Genomic DNA, 19,421 nt, shown 5'->3' on the forward strand with positions numbered 1-19,421 from the left:
TTTGTTTGCGTGCGATCCACTCAAAGAAAAGACTATATGAATACAATCAAACTATCCACAGTAAATAGATGAAGGATAAAGGGTATACCATTTAGTGCAAATATATAGCATTGAAGTCCGATAAAGTCTGATTAAAGATAGCTCAAAGGTCTTCTATGGTACAAGGTCAGGATTTCACTGTGATATGATATGATTAAACATAACAGAAAACAGCAACAACAACACAATCTCTTATGTGGGACCTTGCCGAAAGCCTTCTGAAAGTCCAGATATAACACATCCACTGGTTCTTCCTTATTCACTCTACTAGTTACATCCTCGAAAAATTCTATAAGATTCGTCAGACATGATTTACCCTTCATAAATCCATGCTGACTTTGTCCAATGATTTCACCACTTTCCAAATGTGTCTTGCCCTCTCACTTTAAACTTTTGGTTTTCATTCCCCTACCCTGGGTAAATGGGTCCACATTCAAACCTGTTTTCATTGATGTTTCAGACTTCTCAAAGACCTATTCATCCTACAATTAAGGGGAATTATTAATTATGAACGATTGATTAACTTTTGAAAGCCAACTTGCAATGGGTATTCATTACCTGGAAACAGTCCAACAGATAGAGTCATGGAGCACAGCACGGAAACAGACCCTTTGGCCCATCTTTCCCATGCAAACCATGTTAGCATATTGGACTAGTCCTATTTGCCTGTTTGGCCCAAATCCCCCTAACATTGCCAAAACCTCCTCCCCACTCCAAATATATGTCCAGATGTCCTCCAAAAGCCACAATTGTATCTACTACTACAGCTTCCTCTGGCAGCTCATTCCAGATAGAAACTACCCTTTGGATGACAAAGGTCCCTCTTAAACCTCTCCACTCCCACCATAAGACTATACCCTCTAGTTTTAGAGTCCTCTACATGTTACTGAACACAAGAATATATTTATCGATCACAAGCCCCTGGTGAAGAAATTCACTCAAGAGGTTGCAATATAATCATTCTAATTCAGAACCACGCCTTCTTTTCAAGCCTGACATCCTGCTGGGTTTAAACCAAAGATTATTTTACTCTTTTGCTTATCTTTCATTCATTTGTTCCATCTCTCTCTCTATCACTGTCTGCATCTCTCGTTTCCCATTCCCCTGACTCTCAGCTTGAAGAAGGGTCTCGACCTGAAACGTCACCTATTCCTTTTCTCCAGAGATGTTTTCTGCCCCGCTGAGTTACTCCAGCTTTTTGTGTCTATCCTGCTGGGAATGTCAGATTGCTGAATATATCCAAGAGGCATTAAAGGGATCACCTCATGCCGTGATCTCATCCCCAAGTAACACCAAGGCAAGAGGTTTGCTATGGATTACCAAGAATATATGATGCCTGCACCTCTACTGTTCCACATGGTTAAAAATCTTTCAGTAACAACAAAGGATTGCGGCGATTTTTAAATAATTTATTAGCCTAATGGTACATTACAAAAGTACAATATTCATCATTAAATAGTTGAGAAAAAATATTATTAGAACATTTGGCTGTTTTATCAAAATCGCTTTAGTGCGAGTAGACTTTATGCTCCTTATTATGCGACTGTTCTTTATCCTCTCAGTTCAGACTCGAGTTGCAATTATATTTTAGTGTCTCGAATCGGAGCAACAGGCTGCAGTTCATGTCACCACTGGCACTGTGCATCGTTAATTTTCTTTTGACGCTGTGGTCTAATACGTTTGGTCCGCGTTCTGGAGTGACTGATAGTTTTGAATGATCCATCTTCTGCTTCAAGTTTACATCCTCTGTCCAAAGTGAAGATGGAATATCCATGTCGTAGGACTTATTAATGGTTGGATTCTTTGCTATTCTGTTTGTGACTAGAAAGAAAATTTGGACTTAGACCTGCCGTGGGAAGTGTAGATACTTTATGGGAATAATGTACAGACATTCCCTCGCAGTGTATTTCTTGTACGATGGATTCTTGTGGATTATCGGCCTGAAATGCAACAGGAACACAACTAACAGCTTGCAGATTTGACTCCTCGCTTGATGGGGAACTTTGATCATCATCTCCTTGCTTCCCCAATAATTCAGCTACCACAATATCAGCGGTTCCATTATCATCCCATGTGCATTTGATGCCCAAAGATTCCGTTGCAATTTGCAGTGGAGTTGCTCCATCATTCAGTGACAGCTCGTCCATTGCTACACTGCAGGATGAAGTTAATGTGGTTTGCAAATCGGTTATCAAAGCTTTCAGACTATTCAGATTCACTTCCAGTTCACTGATGCGTTGCCTCTGTGCCACATTGATTTTTGGTGGATCCGTGGGTGGATCTGACCAATTGTCCTTCTGTTGTTCAAACAATTCACTGCCCACATTGACTGGGGCATTTACAAGCAGCCTCTGTGATGAACAGGTCCACTTTCTGGACAACACTGGACTTTCACTCAGTGGTGGGTTGGGTATCATGAAACCACCATTCTGGCTTCTGTACATTTGGTTCATCCCCTCCTGAGACTGGGAAACGTGATCCCCAGAGTTTGAACATAATGGGTCCACATCAACTATTTTGTCATTTTTATTCTCCTCCTCAGATAAGGTGGGACTCAGATAAGGGAGCAACTCAGTTATTTTTGCCGTGCTCACATTAGTAGTGACTGAAATGTTGTTCTGTTTGGGAAAATATGTGAAATGCAGCGAAGATACCGTTGGCAGTGCTGGATCAAGGTTTGACAATGAGCCGGGCAGTTTAGCTTTTCCGAAACCAGTCCTTCTCTCCCTGGTGCCTTTGCCAGCTTTTCTCGCACATAAATGATTTTCCTTATCGAAAAGGTTTTCTGCATCGCCTTTGAAATGCAAGTTCTTCAGCAATTTTTGTTGTCTCTGCCTATCTCGATACTCCCTGGACTTTTTCAATAGGATCTGTAGGCTCGGTGCGATTGTTTGAGAAGTTGGATCCCCTCTCAGGATAGTCTCCTCGGTTGGAAGATGGAAGAAATCTAATGCAGTGCCATGACTTTCGTTGTCCCTCATTATCTCTGTGGCATCATCACTCCAGACCTGACGATCGCGTTCCTGCATCTTGGTAGAATTGGCTGCTTTGTGCTTTGTTGTGACAATTATTTTAGGGGTGGTGGCATTTTGAAGAGTATGGATGGCTGCCCTCGGAAAGTCATCTGGTTTTCGACCATTATTCATGCAACTGTTGACCCTCGGATTATTCCTCACGAGGCGATCCAGGCAAGAACTGTTGTGGTGATTTGAAGTATCAGATCTTTCATTAAACACATCGGAGGCCATCCCTGCAGACACGGGAGCTCCCTCAAGGTTTGTTGAGCGTGTTTCTCCAATCTCATCAGTGACCTGTTTAAAATCCATGTTCATAAGTTATAGGCGTTGAATTAGGCCATTCAGCCCATTAAGTCTACGTCGCCATGCAATCATGGCTGATCTAGCTTTCCCTATTGATCCCATTCTCAGGCCTTCTCCCCATAACGCTTGACACCCATACTAATCAAAAACCTATCAATCTCCACCGTGAAAATATCCATTAGCTTGGCCTCCACAGCCGTCTGTGGCAATAAATTCCACAGATTTACCACCCTCTAAAGAAATTCCTCCTCGTCTCCTTTCTAAAGGTACGTCCTTTTATACTGAGACTATGGCCTCTGCTCCTAGACTCTCACACTAGTGGAAACATCTTCACATCCACTCTATCCAGGCCTTTCACTATTCGGTAAAATTGGGCTCAAACAATTGGAGACTCCTGAGGTTTATTTGCACTGTGGTTAAGGTTTTCCAATTGTTTTACACTAATCATCTCTTTAACACCAGCCATGTTGGGCATCCTTGGAATCAAATAATGTTCCCTGATTTCCTCAATAAATGGCTCTTTGCGTGGCTAAATCAAGTAATTGAAAACCAATCTTTTATTAGTCACTTCTACACTCAGTTATAGCTCCAATCTGGAATAGCACTCCTGAATGGCCAAGCATGTACCTGTGCTAAAGAGTTTCTTACTCTTGGGGAGGGAAATTAAAATGTTCTATCTGGAAGAGATATGATTTAACATTTTTTTTTTAAAATATTCAAAACATGTTTTGTTATACGTTCTGTTCAACGTCTTCAGATTCCGATGATAGGCCCAAAAAGCTGGAGTAACTCAGCGGGTCAGGCAGCATCTCTGGAGATGACGTCTCGACCCGGAACTTCACCTATTCCTTCTCTCCAGAGATGCTGCCTGACCCGCTGAGTTACTCCAGCTTTTTGTGTCGATCTTTGGTTTAAACCAGCATCTACAGTTCCTTCCTGCACATTCAGATTTCTAGGGTGGATTTCATGTCAATTATTTTCAAATAAATGGCGACAAATGTGTTTTTTTACAGTTACATTAGCCTACACAGAAAGGAATGGAAATAAAGGGAGGGACTGTGTTAGGAGAGCATTAATACCATGCCACACCATCGAACGTAGTGCATCTACAAGAGGCGTTGCCTCAAGGAGGCAGCATTTATCATTAAGGATCCCAACATCTGGGCCATGTCCCCTTCTCGCTGCTACCATCGGCCAGGAGGTAGAAGATCTTACGCCCCACACCAGCGGGTTCAGGAAAAGCTACTTCCCTGCAGCCATCATGTAGAAACCAGGTGTGTAGGAAGGAACTGCAGCTGCTGGTTTACACTGAAGATAAGACACAAAATGCTGGAGTAACTCAGCAGTACAGGCAGCATCACTGGAGAGAGGAATGGGTGACATTTCAGGTGTGGAGAAAAGGAACTGCAGATGCTGGTTTGCACAAAAGGACACAAAGTGCTGGTGGAACTCAGCAGGTCAGGCGGCATCCCTGGAGAACATGGATAGGTGTCATTCCGGGTCGGAGCCCTTCTTCAGAGTTCAGGAATGTCATCCATCCAAGTTCACCAGAGATGCTGCCTGTCCCGCTGAGGTACTCCAGCACTTTGTGCCCTTCCCTGCACACATCAGGCTCACAGATCCATCACTGGTACTGTGGTGTTTGGATTACCTTTCCCTCAGACCACAGTACGTGCGCCTACAGAACAGTGTCTCGGGCACCATCTTGAGCAGCACAGGGGCTCCACAAGGAACTGTGCTGGCTCCGTTCCTGTTTACCATCTACACAGCGGATCTCCAATATAACACCAACAGCTGCTTTTTGCAGAAGTTTTCGGATGATACAGCTGTTGTCGGCCTCATTAAAGGGGGCAATGAGGAGGAATACAGAGACATAATAAGTAACTTTGTGGAGTGGAGTGCACACAATAACCTCCATCTTAACACCAAAAAAACTAAGGAGATAGTTGTGGACTTCAGGAGGGGGAGGAGGAGGACTCAAGCAACACCGATCACCATTAAGGGCACTGAGGTGGAGGTGGTCGCTAACCACAGGTACCTTGGGGTGCAGCTTGACAATGAGCTGAACTGGAAGTGTCATATGGAGGCGGTGTACAGGAAGGGACAAAGTCGACTGTATTTTTTAAGGAGGCTGAGGTCATTTAACATCTGCCAACCCCTACTGTGCAGTGTCTACCATTCAGTGGTGGCCAGTGCTCTGTTTTTTGCTGTGGCCTGTTGGGGAGATGGCGCCCGTATAGCGGACAAAAACAGACTGGACAAGCTAATCAGGAAGGCCGGCTCAGTGGTCGGGGCTGAGCAACGAACGGTCCAGCAGGTGGCAGAGGCCAGAACTCTGAACAAACTGGGTTCAATAATGACCAACCCCACTCACCCACTCCATGCCCTGAAGGTGATCAAGAGCAGCATCTTCAGTCAGAGGCTGATTGCACCAATGTGCAAAACTGAGAGACATAGGAAGTCCTGTTTACCAGCTGCTATAAGGTTATATAATGCGCATAAATAACTGCACTTTTTTTTAAATTAATTGTATTTTAACTTGTATTTTAACTTGTTAAGTATGGAAGCCATTTGAGGAAATGTGTGGTGTTATGTCTGTCTTGAAGCTGTCGTGGCACTGTAATTTCCTGTAAAGGATTATTAAAGGTATAATCAAATCAAATCAATCAATAAACTAAACTGCACCACCCTCATCCTACCTCGGGTTTGGACTACTATGGATCACCTCTTGCATTACCATGGACTTGTTCTCTAATTGTGTTTTGCATACATGTCCTGCTTTTGCAGTGTTTTGTGTTTCACTGTCTTTACAAATGTCATTACAGACATTGCTAATGTCCCTTCTTTCTACCCAGTTAATTTAAAAAACAAAGTCCTCACCAGCAATCTATGGAGCAGGTTGCATGCTTCCTTGTTCAATGGTCCGTCCACATTCAGTAATGATGTACTTCTTCGTATTTCAGGCAGTTTCTCGTTTGAGATTTTACAGGAGCTCCTGGCTTTCAATTCACGTATCTCTTCCCTTTGTTTTGAGGAAAGCTGAAAAGAATCCTTATCATTTGATGAATGTTTTTTGCACAGTATTTAATATCTCCTTGTGACATAAAAGGCGCATTGAGCTTGTGCCCAATTCCCCACTAATTCTTCATGTAACCAATTCACTCGAGATCTGCATTAACTCCCACATTTCCTACCCTCTGCCTAAACATGAGAGGCCATATACACTGACCAATTAAGCTGCCGATCTGTATACCTTTGGGATGTGGGAGGTAATCATTTTCTGACCGGTCCTTCCGCAAGCCAGGATACAGTCTGCAATGAGATAGGTTGGAGAATCCAGACATTGACTCTAGCTTATGGAAGGGTCGTTCAGAAGCCTGATCACAGAGGTAGGAGCTGCTGCTGAGTCTGATGATGCGCGCTTTCACGCTTCCGTACCTTCTGCCCGACGGATTCTGGGAAGAAAAGGAATGACCGGTTTGGCAAAGGTCCTTTGCTGAAGCAGCGAGAAATGTACATGGAGTCAATGGTGGGGAGTCTGGACTGTGTGACGGACTGGGCTACTTCAACAACTCTTTGCAATTTTTTGCAGTCTTGGGCAAAGTGATTCCTGAACCGAGCTGTGATGCAGCCCTGCACTGTATCTGTAGAACACACTCTCCATACTAATGATTGGCCCAAAAGATTATTACTTATTTTTATTGTCATGTACAAAAATATACTCAGGATAATGGGCAGCACAGTGGTTCAGCTGGGAGAGCTGAAAACAGTTACACTATAACGCTGAGAACTATTTTCTGCACTTTTGTTCCTTTCTCCTCGCTCTACCTTTTGTGCTTGTGTTGTATTTATGTATACAGGTCCACCATACCCAATTTCCGGCACCCTAGGTTGCGGAACCTTGCCGTAGTATCTGTTTTGCCGGATCAACAGAGGTCATTTCTATCATTTAATTCTCACCAGTCAGACATTCAACAGTCGCAGTTCAGAGGCTGTTAGCTCTCTCAGCAGGTCTTGCACCATCTAACATCATCTTCCCATCATCATTCACAAAAAAAGGTGATTAAAACCAACCAAGACTGTTCAAGCAGTGAAACGTTTCACACGTGACTGAATATTTTAGACATTCAAAAATTATTAAAAGCTTGAAAGTAAATGTTAAAAGAACTTAAAGGACTTGTTGAATTATAAATCGAATTAGCAAAATATCAATTGATTGTAGTTTCTTTGATTTGATTGAAAGATGCAGCATGAGAACAGGCCCTTCGGCCCATCGGGTCCACGCTGATCATCAATCATCTGTTCACACTAGTTCTATGTTATCCCACTTACCCGACGCACATAGGGGGCAATTTACAATTAATTTACAAACCCACGCGTCTTTTGGGATGTTTGAGGAAGCAAGAACATCCAGAAGAAATCCATGCGGTCACAGGGAAGACACGCAAACTCCACACAGACAGCATCCAAGTTCGGAATCGAACACGGGTCTATGCCGTTGTTAGGCAGTAGCTCCACCAGTCTTTGACGTAGATACCAAACCAGAACGATCACGTAAATGACCTGTGTGATAATCCTGACAGATATTAAGGAAGGCGGAAAGTATAAATGGAAAATCTCCTTTGAAATAAACGGGGTATCTCTCCCTGCCCAAGTCTGGACCGGCACAGAATATTCATACACATTCCCCACAGTAAGTAATGGAAAATTACTGCATCTTTAAATTTTTAAATAAATTGACAGATTTGTTTTATTTCAAAGTTCTTGCTATTCATGTAATAACAAGGAACTGCAGGTGCTGGTTTATACCAAAGAAAGTCACAAAATGCTGTAGTAACTCAGGCAGTATCTGTGGAGAACACGGATAGGTGATGTTTTGGGTCGGAACCCTTTAGTTTAGTTTACAGTTTAGAAATACAACGTAAGTCTGCGCCGACCAGTGATCCCCGTACACTTACGCTATCCTACACACAGTAGGGTGAACTTACAATTATACCAAGCCAATTAGCCTTCAAACTTGTTCAAAAAGGAACTGCAGATGTTGGAAGATCGAAGGTACACAAAATTGCTGGGGAAACTCAGCGGGTGCAGCAGCATCTATGGAGCAAAGGAAATAGGCGATGTTTCGGGCCGAAACCCTTCTTCAGACCGAAGAAGGGTTTTGGCCCGAAACGTCGCCTATTTCCTTTGCTCCATAGATGCTGCTGCACCCGCTGAGTTTCCCCAGCAATTTTGTGTACCTTAGCCTTCAAACTTGTACGTCTTATGAGTGTGGGAAGAAACTGGAGCTCCCGGAGAAAACCCACGAAGGTCACGGGAAGAACGCACAAACTCCATACAGACAGCACCCGTAGTCATGATCGAACTTGGGTCTCTGGCACTGTAAGGCAGCAACTCTACCACTGCGCCACCATGCCGGGCCGGTCAGGACCCTTCCTCAGACAGTTTGCAGGGGAATGGAAAAGAGGAGGGGCAGGACAGAGCATCGCGCCACCTGATGGTTCACTTTATAGAACTCCTATCACCGGCCATGCACTGTGCTGTTTCCCCTCTTTTCCAGCTTTCGTTCCCGCCCCCTCCTTGCAATGAGTCTGAAGAAAGGTCCCGACCCGAAACGTCACCTACCCATGTTCTCCAGAAATGCTGCCTGACCCACTGAGTTACTCCAGCACTTTGTGCCTTTCTAGTTATTCGTTATCATTTTAGGGTAAAAAACACTGCAATCAATGAACATTTCTGAAGACATCTGATTTAATACACGAAAAGCACAAGGAACTAATTGGACCTCGTGGCAAGGCCATGATCACTTGCCAATGGTGAAAGAACAGCAACACCGTGAAACCGAATCAAAGAGCCTCTGGGGTTCGATGCCGGCAGAGAACGTTGCTCCATCTTGACCTTGCATTGGATCTGAGCAAGGTGAGCCTTGCAGAACTCTTCATAGCTCTCCATTCTGCACAAAGAATATGGCGTATATTAAGTGTAGGAAGGAACTGCAGATGCTGGTTTACCCCAAAGACAGACACAAAAAGCTGGATTAACTCAGCGGGACAGGCAGCATCTCTGGAGAGCAGGAATGGGTGACGTTTCGGGTCGAGACTAAAGATGTCTGAAGAAGGCTGTCGACCCAAAACGTTACCCATTCCTTCTCTCCAGAGATGCTGCCTGTCCTGCTGAGTTACTCCAGCGTTTTGTGTCTATCATGGTGTAGATTAAATTTGCTGGTGGCATCAAGGGGAGGGGCAGGAAAAAGCAACATCATTACCCTATATATAATAACACCCTTTATAATAATACCCTTTATAAAACATATAATAATTTTTGGAAAAGTACGTCTTGAAAATTATCAATCAAATCCATTTTTCGAGAATGCTAAATGTGATTTCATGCAAAGCCTGACATCACTCTTATTCATTTTTATCCCAATTGATATTTTCTTACAACACTGAAGGCATAGGTTTAAGGTGAAGGAGGAAAGATTTTATAGGAATCTGAGGGGTAATTTTTTCCACGCAAAGGGTGGTGGGTTTATGGAACGAGCTGCTGAGGAGGTGGTTGAGGCAGGGACTATCGCAACGTTCAAGAAGCAATTAGTTTCATGGATAGGGCAAGTTTAAAGGGATATGGGACAAACGCACTGTGAGACTAGTGTAGATGGGACATGTTGGCCGGCGTGGGCAAGTTGGGCCGAAGGGCCTGACCCCACTCTGTATGACTCTTTTGAAGAAAACCATTCAACCCATCGAGTCTATGCTGGCTCTCGTGGTATTCTAATAAATCCTGTACCTCCATTTATTTTCCAGTAACCTGTTCTCCCTCACCTATCCATCAAGATCCTCCTGATTCTCTCTCCCCACCCCCCCCCCCCTCACCTGCCTTCACTAGAACAAATTAACTATACAACTCAACACCTTATGTCTTTAGGATGTGGGAAGAAATTGGAGCACCCGGAGGAAACCCATAAGGTCACAGAGAACATGTAGACTCCTGCTGCACCACTGTGCCACCCTGTGGTCTCCTCAGATGTAAAATGGGCACCTCCCTCTCACAAGAGAGGGTACCTTTTCACCTTAAAGCTTTTCACTGAACCTCGGTACACGTGACAATAAACTACACAGAACATTTCCCCTTGGTGAAAGTACTGACTTTATCTGGGATGTTTCCAAATGCAATTAAACATCTTTCAGTACCTAACCTGCGCAGCCAATCTTACCTGGCGGGCTATGACAGTTCATCCATAGCATGGTAGTTTGAATCCAATCTCATCCACTAATAGCTGCTCAGAAGTTATTAGAGGCAGAGATGTTTTGTTTTTTGTATGACATTTAAGAGAAATCATTCGAAAGATTACCTTGCAGGAAGTCTGCATTTGCAGCAAATGTCCAGGACTGGTCTGTCTGTGCCTGTGGACTGATGAGGGTGAGGTATGGTCTTAAGAAGCAGTGTGTATCAGAAGCAATGAGCAACAGATTGTGACATGCGCCGTACGTTAGTGCTGTCACATCCGGAGATTAAGATGTCGAGAGACAAGGGTAATCTTGATGGCTCTGACATAGGCTTTCCACCTGAAACACTAACACAGGTTTAATTCAGTTTAGTTTTGACATCCAACATGGAAACAGGCCCTTCGGCCCACCGAGTCCATGCCAACCAGCGATCCCCGCACACTAACATTATCCTACACACTAGGTACAATTTTACCATTTTATCAAAGCCAATTAACCTACAAACCTGTACGTCGTTGGAGTGTGGGAGGAAACTGGAGCACCCGGAGAAAATCCACGCAGGTCACAGGAAGAACATACAAACTCCATACAGACAGCACCCATAGTCAGGATCGAACCCGGGTCTCCGGCGCTGTAAGGCAACAACTCTACCACTGTGCGCCCGGGTTCTCTTCCCAAAAATGGGGCCGGACCTACTGAGTATATCCAACATGATCTGTATATATTTGAACCTGACTTTGGCTGTGACAACAGTATGGATGTCTGCCTGAGTGTCACTTGAATGTTTGTAAGGTCTCAAATGCCAGTGAGAACGACCTTGCAGGAGAGTTGCCTATCTGGAAATTGCTCCTCCAAGAAGAGGCAGCCCAGCAGCAGCCAAAGGCGTTCCGGTTTGTAGGTGAATGGCCTTTGTCAAATGTCCGTGGCGTTAAGAGAATGGATGCAAAAGTGGGATAGCATCGACCTGGTGTGAACGGGTGATCAATGGTCGGCGTGACCTCGGTGGGCCAAAGGGTCTATTTCCATGCTGCGTCTTTCTGCAGAGACTGATTGAGGCACACCACTTGCAGAGACTGATTGCGGCACACCACTTGCAGAGACTGATTGCGGCACACCACTTGCAGAGACTGATTGAGGCACACCACTTCACTTCCTGGTTTTATAGTCCCTCCCCCCCTCCCTCCATCCGGGGCAGCAGAGAGAATGGGGAATTTTGTAAAAACATTAATATCTCTGTCATTTTTCATCTACGGGAAAAATCCTCGGCACACATGCGGCGGAGGGGGGCTCTGAGCGAGGTGGCCAAAAATGACGGCCGTAGGTGGCGGAGTTCTCTCAGAAATCGCAGCACAGAAGGCCAAAAGCGGTCAAGAACAGAGATTTAGTAATATAGAAGATATCACCGATTATTAATTTTTGGAGATCCATTATGAGAATATCATTAGGGTAGTTTTAATACCCAAGAAACATACTGATAAATACAAAACTCTCACTTAAAAATAAAGATGTGTCACGAGCTGATGCTGTGGATAATTTTCTGCTTTATTTTAACCGTGACTTCAGTTGTGACAGCAGTGAAGACATCAAGAGTTATAGTCATAGAGTTACAGCATAGAAACAGGCCCCTTCAGCCCAACTTGCCCATGCAGACCACAGTGCCTCATCTACACTATATGTAGGAAAGAATTGCAGGTGCTGGTTTAAATCGAAGATAGACACTGCTGGAGCAAATCAGCGGGACAGCAGCAGCTCTGGAGAGATGGGTGATGTTTCGGGTCGAGACTTGAGTCCGAAGAAGGGTCTCGACGTGAAACGTCACCCATTCCTTCTCTCCAGAGAATAGGGGAGTGACCGGGGTTAGACACATCCTTGATTATGCTGGTGGCCTTGCCGAATCAGCGTGAAGTGTCAATGGAGTTAATAGAAGGGAGGTTGGTCTGCATGAGGGTCTGGGCTGCGTACACAACTCTCTACAATTCCTGTAGAAAGGAACCGCAGATGCTGGTTTAAACTGAAGATAGACACAAAAAACTGGCTTTCTTCAGTCTGAAGAAGGGTCTCGACCCGAAACATCGCCCATTCCTTCTCTCCAGAGATGCTGCCTGTCCCGCTGAGTTACTCCAGCATGTTGTGTCTACCCTGTGGGAGTGTTGTCTGTCTGGAAATTACTCCTTCGAGAATTAGTGGCACGGTGGCGTAGCTGCTGCCTCACAGAGTTAGAGACCCGGGTTTAATCCTGACCTCGGCTGCTGTCTGCGCGGAGTTTGCACGTTCTCCCTGTGACTGCTTGTGAGGCAACAACTCCATGGGTGCTTCGGTGAGCTCCTGAGCCTGGCTGTGGCCCAGATAGGCGAGAACCTCATCGACTCTAGTCCTCGAGAAACAGTGGCTCATCTTTCACCCAGACTCTCTCCAGTCTGACCGTCAAATCTAGCAACCTCTCAGCACTGCTAACTGTTTCTTCAACACCGCAAAATGACCCAGGGCTCTTTATGGAACTTTATCGAAATTTGGCATTGCCCTACAAATCAGCGAGTCAGGTGTAAGATCAAAATCTCAGTTGGCGAAGGAAGGTGCAGAACATACTGAGGAACTGCTGAAGCTGCAGAATCAGCATCCTACTCCAGGATATTAAGAAATCACATCGTGACGGATGGGGAATTACCCTGGATGCAATGGGTATGCTATTTGGAATTGGAGAAAGATGTGAACCAGGCAGGCCTAGTGCATGAATGCCTGATAGTGGATCCTTGCAAGCTGAAGGCACATCTGGCAATATTGCAGCTTTTAAAAATCAGGATGAGCACGAAGGCTGTAAGAGATGCTGGAGATGAGGGGGTTGAGAAGAAAGATGAGGCCTAGAGGAGTTTAAAACCATGGATGAGAATTTGTTTTAATTAATGTTCCACATGGAAGAGAGCTATCAAGAGTCAGTGCGAGCTCAAGAGGGGAGGGGAGGGACGGATGGATGAATAGGCCCAGATGTGAGCTAGGGTACAAGATGTAGAGCTTGTTTTAGCTTAGGGGAGAGTCCAGCCAGGTCTTGTTGTTCAGAGTGGGGGTTTCAAAGGGAAATAGAAAAGGCTGAGATACACCAGTTACCAGCTCCAGCCTGGGCAACGATTATTGCCTTTTCTTTCAGTGTTTTGCTTGTGGGGTTAAGTTTGTGCATTGCAGCCAAAATTACAAGATGCAATGTGGGTGTTGGGAGGATGTTGTGTTGCACTGGAGGGTGATGGCTTACTGTCAGCTGCAGGGTTACAGACCTTGCATGCACTCCTGAGAAATGCACGGCTTTACTCCTTCTCCTCCGGCCCACCGGGTTAGGCGGATGTGCAGTTTAAAACCAGGCAGGTGGAGTCACGAATCATTCCCCAACACAACCCGAATTCAGTCCCGGAGCTGAGCTGAGCTGAGCTGAGCGCACCAGACCACCCGCCCGCCCCTCAGCCCAGACCGCCTGCAATCTCTGGAGCCGGAGCGTAACACAACAGGACGGGATTCACTCACTCGGGTAAAGGCATCGACTTCTCAGCAAAGATACTATAATCTTTGCTTCTCAGCTCCCTCAAATTGTTTATGTACAGTTGCCTTGATGGCTGCAGCGCTGTGTGGGGGGGGGGGGGGGGGGGAATTAACAGGCTGGGGGTTCAAGCTAAAACTGAGAAGGCTGAGAAAAAATTTACAGATGTGCATTTTATCGGGATGCATCACAGCACGGTTTGGGAACAGCGCAGTGTAAAACCTCAAGAAATTGTAGAGAAGATAGACACAAAATGCTGGAAGTAACTCAGCAGGCCAGGCAGCATCTCTGGAGAGAAGGAATGGGCGATGTTTCGGGTCGAGACCCTTCTTCAGACTGAAGAAAGCCAGTTTTTTGTGTCTATCTTCAGTTTAAACCAGCATCTGCGGTTCCTTTCTACAGGAATTGTAGAGGGTTGTGTACGCAGCCCAGACCCTCATGCAAACCAACCTCCCTTCTATTAACTCCATTGACACTTCACGCTGATTCGGCAAGGCCACCAGCATAATCAAGGATGTGTCTAACCCCGGTCACTCCCTATTATCCCCTCTCCTATCAGGCAGGAGGTACAAAAGTGTGAAAACACATATCTCCAGGTTCAGGGAAAGTTTCTGCCCAGCTGTTATCATGCAACTGATCAGACACCACCCAATCACCAACTAGAGAGCAGTCCTGACCTACCATCTATCTCGTTGGAGACCCTATGCGTTTCCTTTATCAGACTTTACTGGACTTTATCTTGCACTAAACATTATTCCCTTTCTCCTGTATCTGTACACTGTGGATGGTTTGATTGTAATCATGTATAGTCTTTCCACTGGTTGCATCACAGCCTGATGCCCGAGAATGTAGGAGGCAGCAAAAAATGGTGGAAATTGCCTGGTCCATCATTGATATTGACATCCCCACCATCAAAGGGATCTGTAGGAAGCATTGCTTCAAAAAGGAAGCCGATATCATCCAAGCCCCACACCACCCTGCCCATGCCCTCATCTCATTAACTACCATCAAGAAGAAGGTACAAAAGCCTGAGAACCATTATTCCGAGGCAACTTCTCCCATCAACCAACAGAATATTGAACCACACTGCGCAACACTAACCACAACCCTACCTCAGCAACAATTTACTGTCAAATTTGTATAAGTATTGCACTGCATACTTGCACTGAAGCATAGACATGAACATAGATATAGAAACATAGAAACATAGAAAATAGGTGCAGGAGTAGGCCATTCGGCCCTTCGAGCCTGCACTGCCATTCAATATGATCATTGCTGATCATCCAACCCAGTATCCTGTACCTGCCTTCTCTCCATACCCCCTGATCCCATTAGCCACAAGGGCCACATCTAACTCCTATAGAACAGTAGAGTACAGGAATGGGTCCTTTAGCCCACAATGTTTGTTTGAACATGAAGTCACACTAAAGTAATCTCATCTGCCTGTACATGATCCATGCACTTTCATGTGCATATCTAAAAGCCTCTAATACACCACTATCGTATCTGCCACCCCTGGCAAAGCGCTCCAGGCTCCCACTACTCTCTGTGTAGAAAAAAATTGCCATTAAACTTTCCCCCTCTCACCTTAGATCTCTGCCCTCTAGTGTTGGACATTTCAACCCTGGGGGAAAAAGTTCCGACTGTCTGCCCGATCTATGTTTCTCATAATTTTATATACTTCTATCAAGTCTCCCCTCAACTTCTGATGTTCAAGAGAAAACAATCCGTCTATCCAACCTCTCCCAGTAGCTGAAACTCTCTAATCCTGGCAGCATTCTGGTAAACCTCCTCTGCATCCTCTCCAAAGCTTCACATCTTTCCTCTAATGGGTCGACCAAAACTGCTCACAATACTCCAAATGGGGCCTAACCAAATTCCCAGAGAGCTGCATCAAGACTTCCTGATATAGTACAGTTCCCAGTATTACTGATAATTTATTGTATTATTCTTTATTGTATATATATTCGTTGTGTAGTGGTATTAATGTGCTTGTAAGATCTGCAACAAGTAAGAATTTCACTGCTCTGTTTCTGGTGCCTATGACAATTAAATGCTCTTAACTCTTAAAGCAATCCAAATTTCTCCAGCCAACTTCTCCTTCTAGCGGCTACTCTAATCCAAGCAACATAATCTCATTATGTATATGTCGATAATTTCATAACCTTGCTGACATAATGAATTTGTACATCTTCCACATTTAGATTGGCACTATCGTGCAGCCCATTAATCCACTCCAGAGTTTCCATTTGCCCTAGCGGCTGCTGGGAGTTGCAACGTTTGATGCATGTCCTTAGCACTGCAAGTGCCTTGAGTGTAGACTGCCATCTGTTGCAGGGAAGACCGCAGCACCACATGTACAGGGAAGAAGGCAGAGTATGCACACTAGTTGCTTCTCGTTTTGAAACAAATATTGCCGGTCTCTGTGATATATTTGCATCGTTTCTCACTGTTCAATATCTCTCCTTTGCTATTTATCTTCTTTGAGCTTCATTACCTTCATTATATATATATAATGTGGGATATATATGCATGGTTAACCTGCAAAGTCCCATTCATATATATCACACATTAACCTGCAATGGCATTTTTCATTACTCCACACACTCGTTCTGTGAAAACGTTCTTTAAATCAACTGTCCTGCTGTAGAGTGAATTCTAGATCTGTAACATTTCTAGCACCCTGGACTCTAGAATGGATGCAGGAACTCAGTGGGACAGTCAGAATCTGTGGAGGGAATGGGAAGGCGACGTTTCAGGAGGGAACCCTGAAGGGTCCCAACCCGAAACATCATCTGTCCAATTCCCTCAACAGATGCTTAAGAAGGAACTGCAGATGCTGGAAAATCGAAGGTACACAAAAATGCTGGAGAAACTCAGCGGGTGCAGCAGCATCTATGGAGCGAAGGAAATAGGCAACGTTTCGGCCCGAAACTTTGCCTATTTCCTTCGCTCCATAGATGCTGCTGCACCTGCTGAGTTTCTCCAGCATTTTTGTGTACCCTCAACAGATGCCTGACCGGCTGAGTTCCTCCAGCATTTTGTGTTTAGCAACAGACAAATATGTTGTGGTTACATGCTCTTTACTCAATAAAATATATTAAGGAATCTAATCTAGGGATTTGTACTTTAAAAAGTTTGGTTTAAATAGCAAGCAAGTATTTGTAGATGATAGAATTGTAATGTAAATGATGGTCTCTTTAATAGCTCAATATGTTTTGTTGTCTTACTAAAAGCCCCAATTTATTCTTTCTTCCTTCATCTCCAAATGTGACTTTTTCATAAATATCTTTATTTGTTTGACTTTATATTGAATGCGATCTTCTACCAAGGTGAAATCTAAGGTGTTTTATCCTCTGATGCTACGTGCATAATCCAGCACGCACAAAGAAATAGCCATCATTTCGGGGCTCTACAATAGTTTAATCATTTTATTTAAAAAGCACTTGTCTTAAATGTTGATTTTTAATACATCAATAAATTTTAGCATAATACATTTAACCGTCCAGCATGTGTAAGAAAGAACTGCAGATGCTGGTTTAAATTGAAGTCTGAAGAAGGGTCTCGACCCGAAACATCGCCCATTCCTTCTCTCCAGAGATGCTGCCTCACCCGCTGAGTCACTCCAGCATTTTGTGTCTAACCATCCAGCTTACTAGATTGGAATTTTTCAATTGTTACTTGGGAAATCTTGAGTGGAATTCCTTGGCAAATCCGAACCAGAACTACATTTTCTTACATAGGTAAATATAATGCAAATTTAATGTTATATTTTTTTCCATGCACATAAAATACATTAAAAGTTTTTGTTTATAATGTGATCTCTGCCAGGTGTGGTGGAAGCAAATATGATAGTGGCATTTAAGAGGCTTTTAAAAAAGACACATGGACATGCAGGGAATGGAGCGAGATGGATCATTTGCAGGCAGAGGAGATTAACTTAGCATTATGTTCAGCACAGACATTGGGGGTCAAAGAGTCTATGCCCATGCTGTACTGTTCTATATTGTATATCAGCAAAATAGAGTGGATGGTATTGTGAAACAGTTCGTTTTCTTATCTGCTTCTTTTTGATTCACTGCTACTTAGTTAAATGGTACAATTATTCAGTAATTTTCAATTTTCAAATCACAAGCTAGTACAAAAATCAAGTGTAGACTCATTGAAGGGAAATGTTCTTTGGCCTTAACAACAAAAGGCTATTATAACCGAACACAACGGTTGCAGAATAGGCTCCCTGATAAATAAATGAGGGTCCCTTTAAATGATGATCTACTTAAAAAATTATTTAGTACCCTGTATATTTAATTTTTCTCTCGTAGGATATTGCCACCAGGTGGCACTAGTAGTCCCACCATGAAGATTGAAGGCTGAAGAAGGGTTTCGACCAAAAACGTCACCCATTCCTTCTCTCCAGAGATGCTGCCTGTTCCACTGAGTTACTCCAGCTTTTTGTGTCTATCTTCGGTTTCAACCAGCATCTGCAATTCCTTCCTACACATAAAGATTGGTCAACCAATGTCAGATAGAAAACATTGATCGATAAATCTGGAAGGTGAGATTTTCTCGGGTTGAATTCATATCAAAATTTAAAACTTGGTGACGATTATATTTTTCAGCACTTTATTTTCCTGACATGTGATCAAAACTGTATCAACCGTATTATGATTTGATCTGCATCACTGGCTATAATGTTTTTAATAATGTGAGATACAACACACACACTGCCAGGAGTGGAGGCAGATATGATAGTGACATTGAAGAGGCTTTAGAAAGGCACATGGATATGCAGGGAATGGAGGGATATGGAGCGCGTACAGCCAGAGGAGACAATGAGAGATTTTAAATTGTAATCTCTTAAGGGACTGTCCCATTTGGGCATCATTTGCACGTCACGCAGATGATTTTGTACATACCAAAATCCTGGGGCGTCACTGCATACGTCACCACGCGCCATGCGCACATCACGTGCGTGGCACAACATGTGCGTCATGCGTCGTGACACGTAAATGATGACACGTAAATTACGTGTAAATGACGTCCAAGTGGGACCGGCCCACTTAGTTAATGGCAACGTTAAGAGCAGCTCTCTCTGGACTTAGGAAATAATTTATTTAAAGGGGAGAATGGCCACAAATAATCTTTAAGGGAAACACTTTTTTGCCAAATGTACAATGCCCTTTATAATTTATCAATTATCTTTCAGTCATTAAGAGATTTATTTTATATATATTAATTAAGAATATTTCTATTATCAAATAAAAAGTTCATGTACGAGAGGGGTTGACCGACGGGCTGTAGTCACGATCAGCG

General features: G+C 44.0%; 1 protein-coding gene across 5 annotated transcripts; it reads right to left on the minus strand.

Moving 5' to 3' along the window:
- Positions 1-1,427: 1,427 nt before the first annotated feature.
- On the minus strand, positions 1,428-14,020 carry LOC116987962 (centriolar coiled-coil protein of 110 kDa-like). 5 transcript variants are annotated; one of them, XM_033044321.1, is made up of 6 exons: positions 13,852-14,020; positions 10,711-10,932; positions 9,171-9,312; positions 6,240-6,398; positions 2,756-3,350; positions 1,428-2,725 (listed from the first exon to the last, which is right to left on the minus strand). In XM_033044321.1, the coding sequence occupies exons 3-6, from the start codon at positions 9,309-9,311 to the stop codon at positions 1,827-1,829; spliced, it is 1,794 nt and encodes a 597-aa protein (XP_032900212.1). In that variant the 5' UTR covers position 9,312; positions 10,711-10,932; positions 13,852-14,020; the 3' UTR covers positions 1,428-1,826. The 5 variants fall into 5 exon arrangements, with proteins under 5 accessions (XP_032900212.1, XP_032900210.1, XP_032900208.1 ...); XM_033044319.1 differs by having other exon boundaries at positions 1,428-3,350; positions 10,711-10,924; XM_033044317.1 differs by having other exon boundaries at positions 1,428-3,350.
- Between the last annotated feature and the right edge of the window lie 5,401 nt (positions 14,021-19,421).

The sequence above is a fragment of the Amblyraja radiata genome, chromosome 26 (genome assembly GCF_010909765.2).
Source record: "Amblyraja radiata isolate CabotCenter1 chromosome 26, sAmbRad1.1.pri, whole genome shotgun sequence".
Classification (NCBI taxonomy): domain Eukaryota; kingdom Metazoa; phylum Chordata; class Chondrichthyes; order Rajiformes; family Rajidae; genus Amblyraja; species Amblyraja radiata.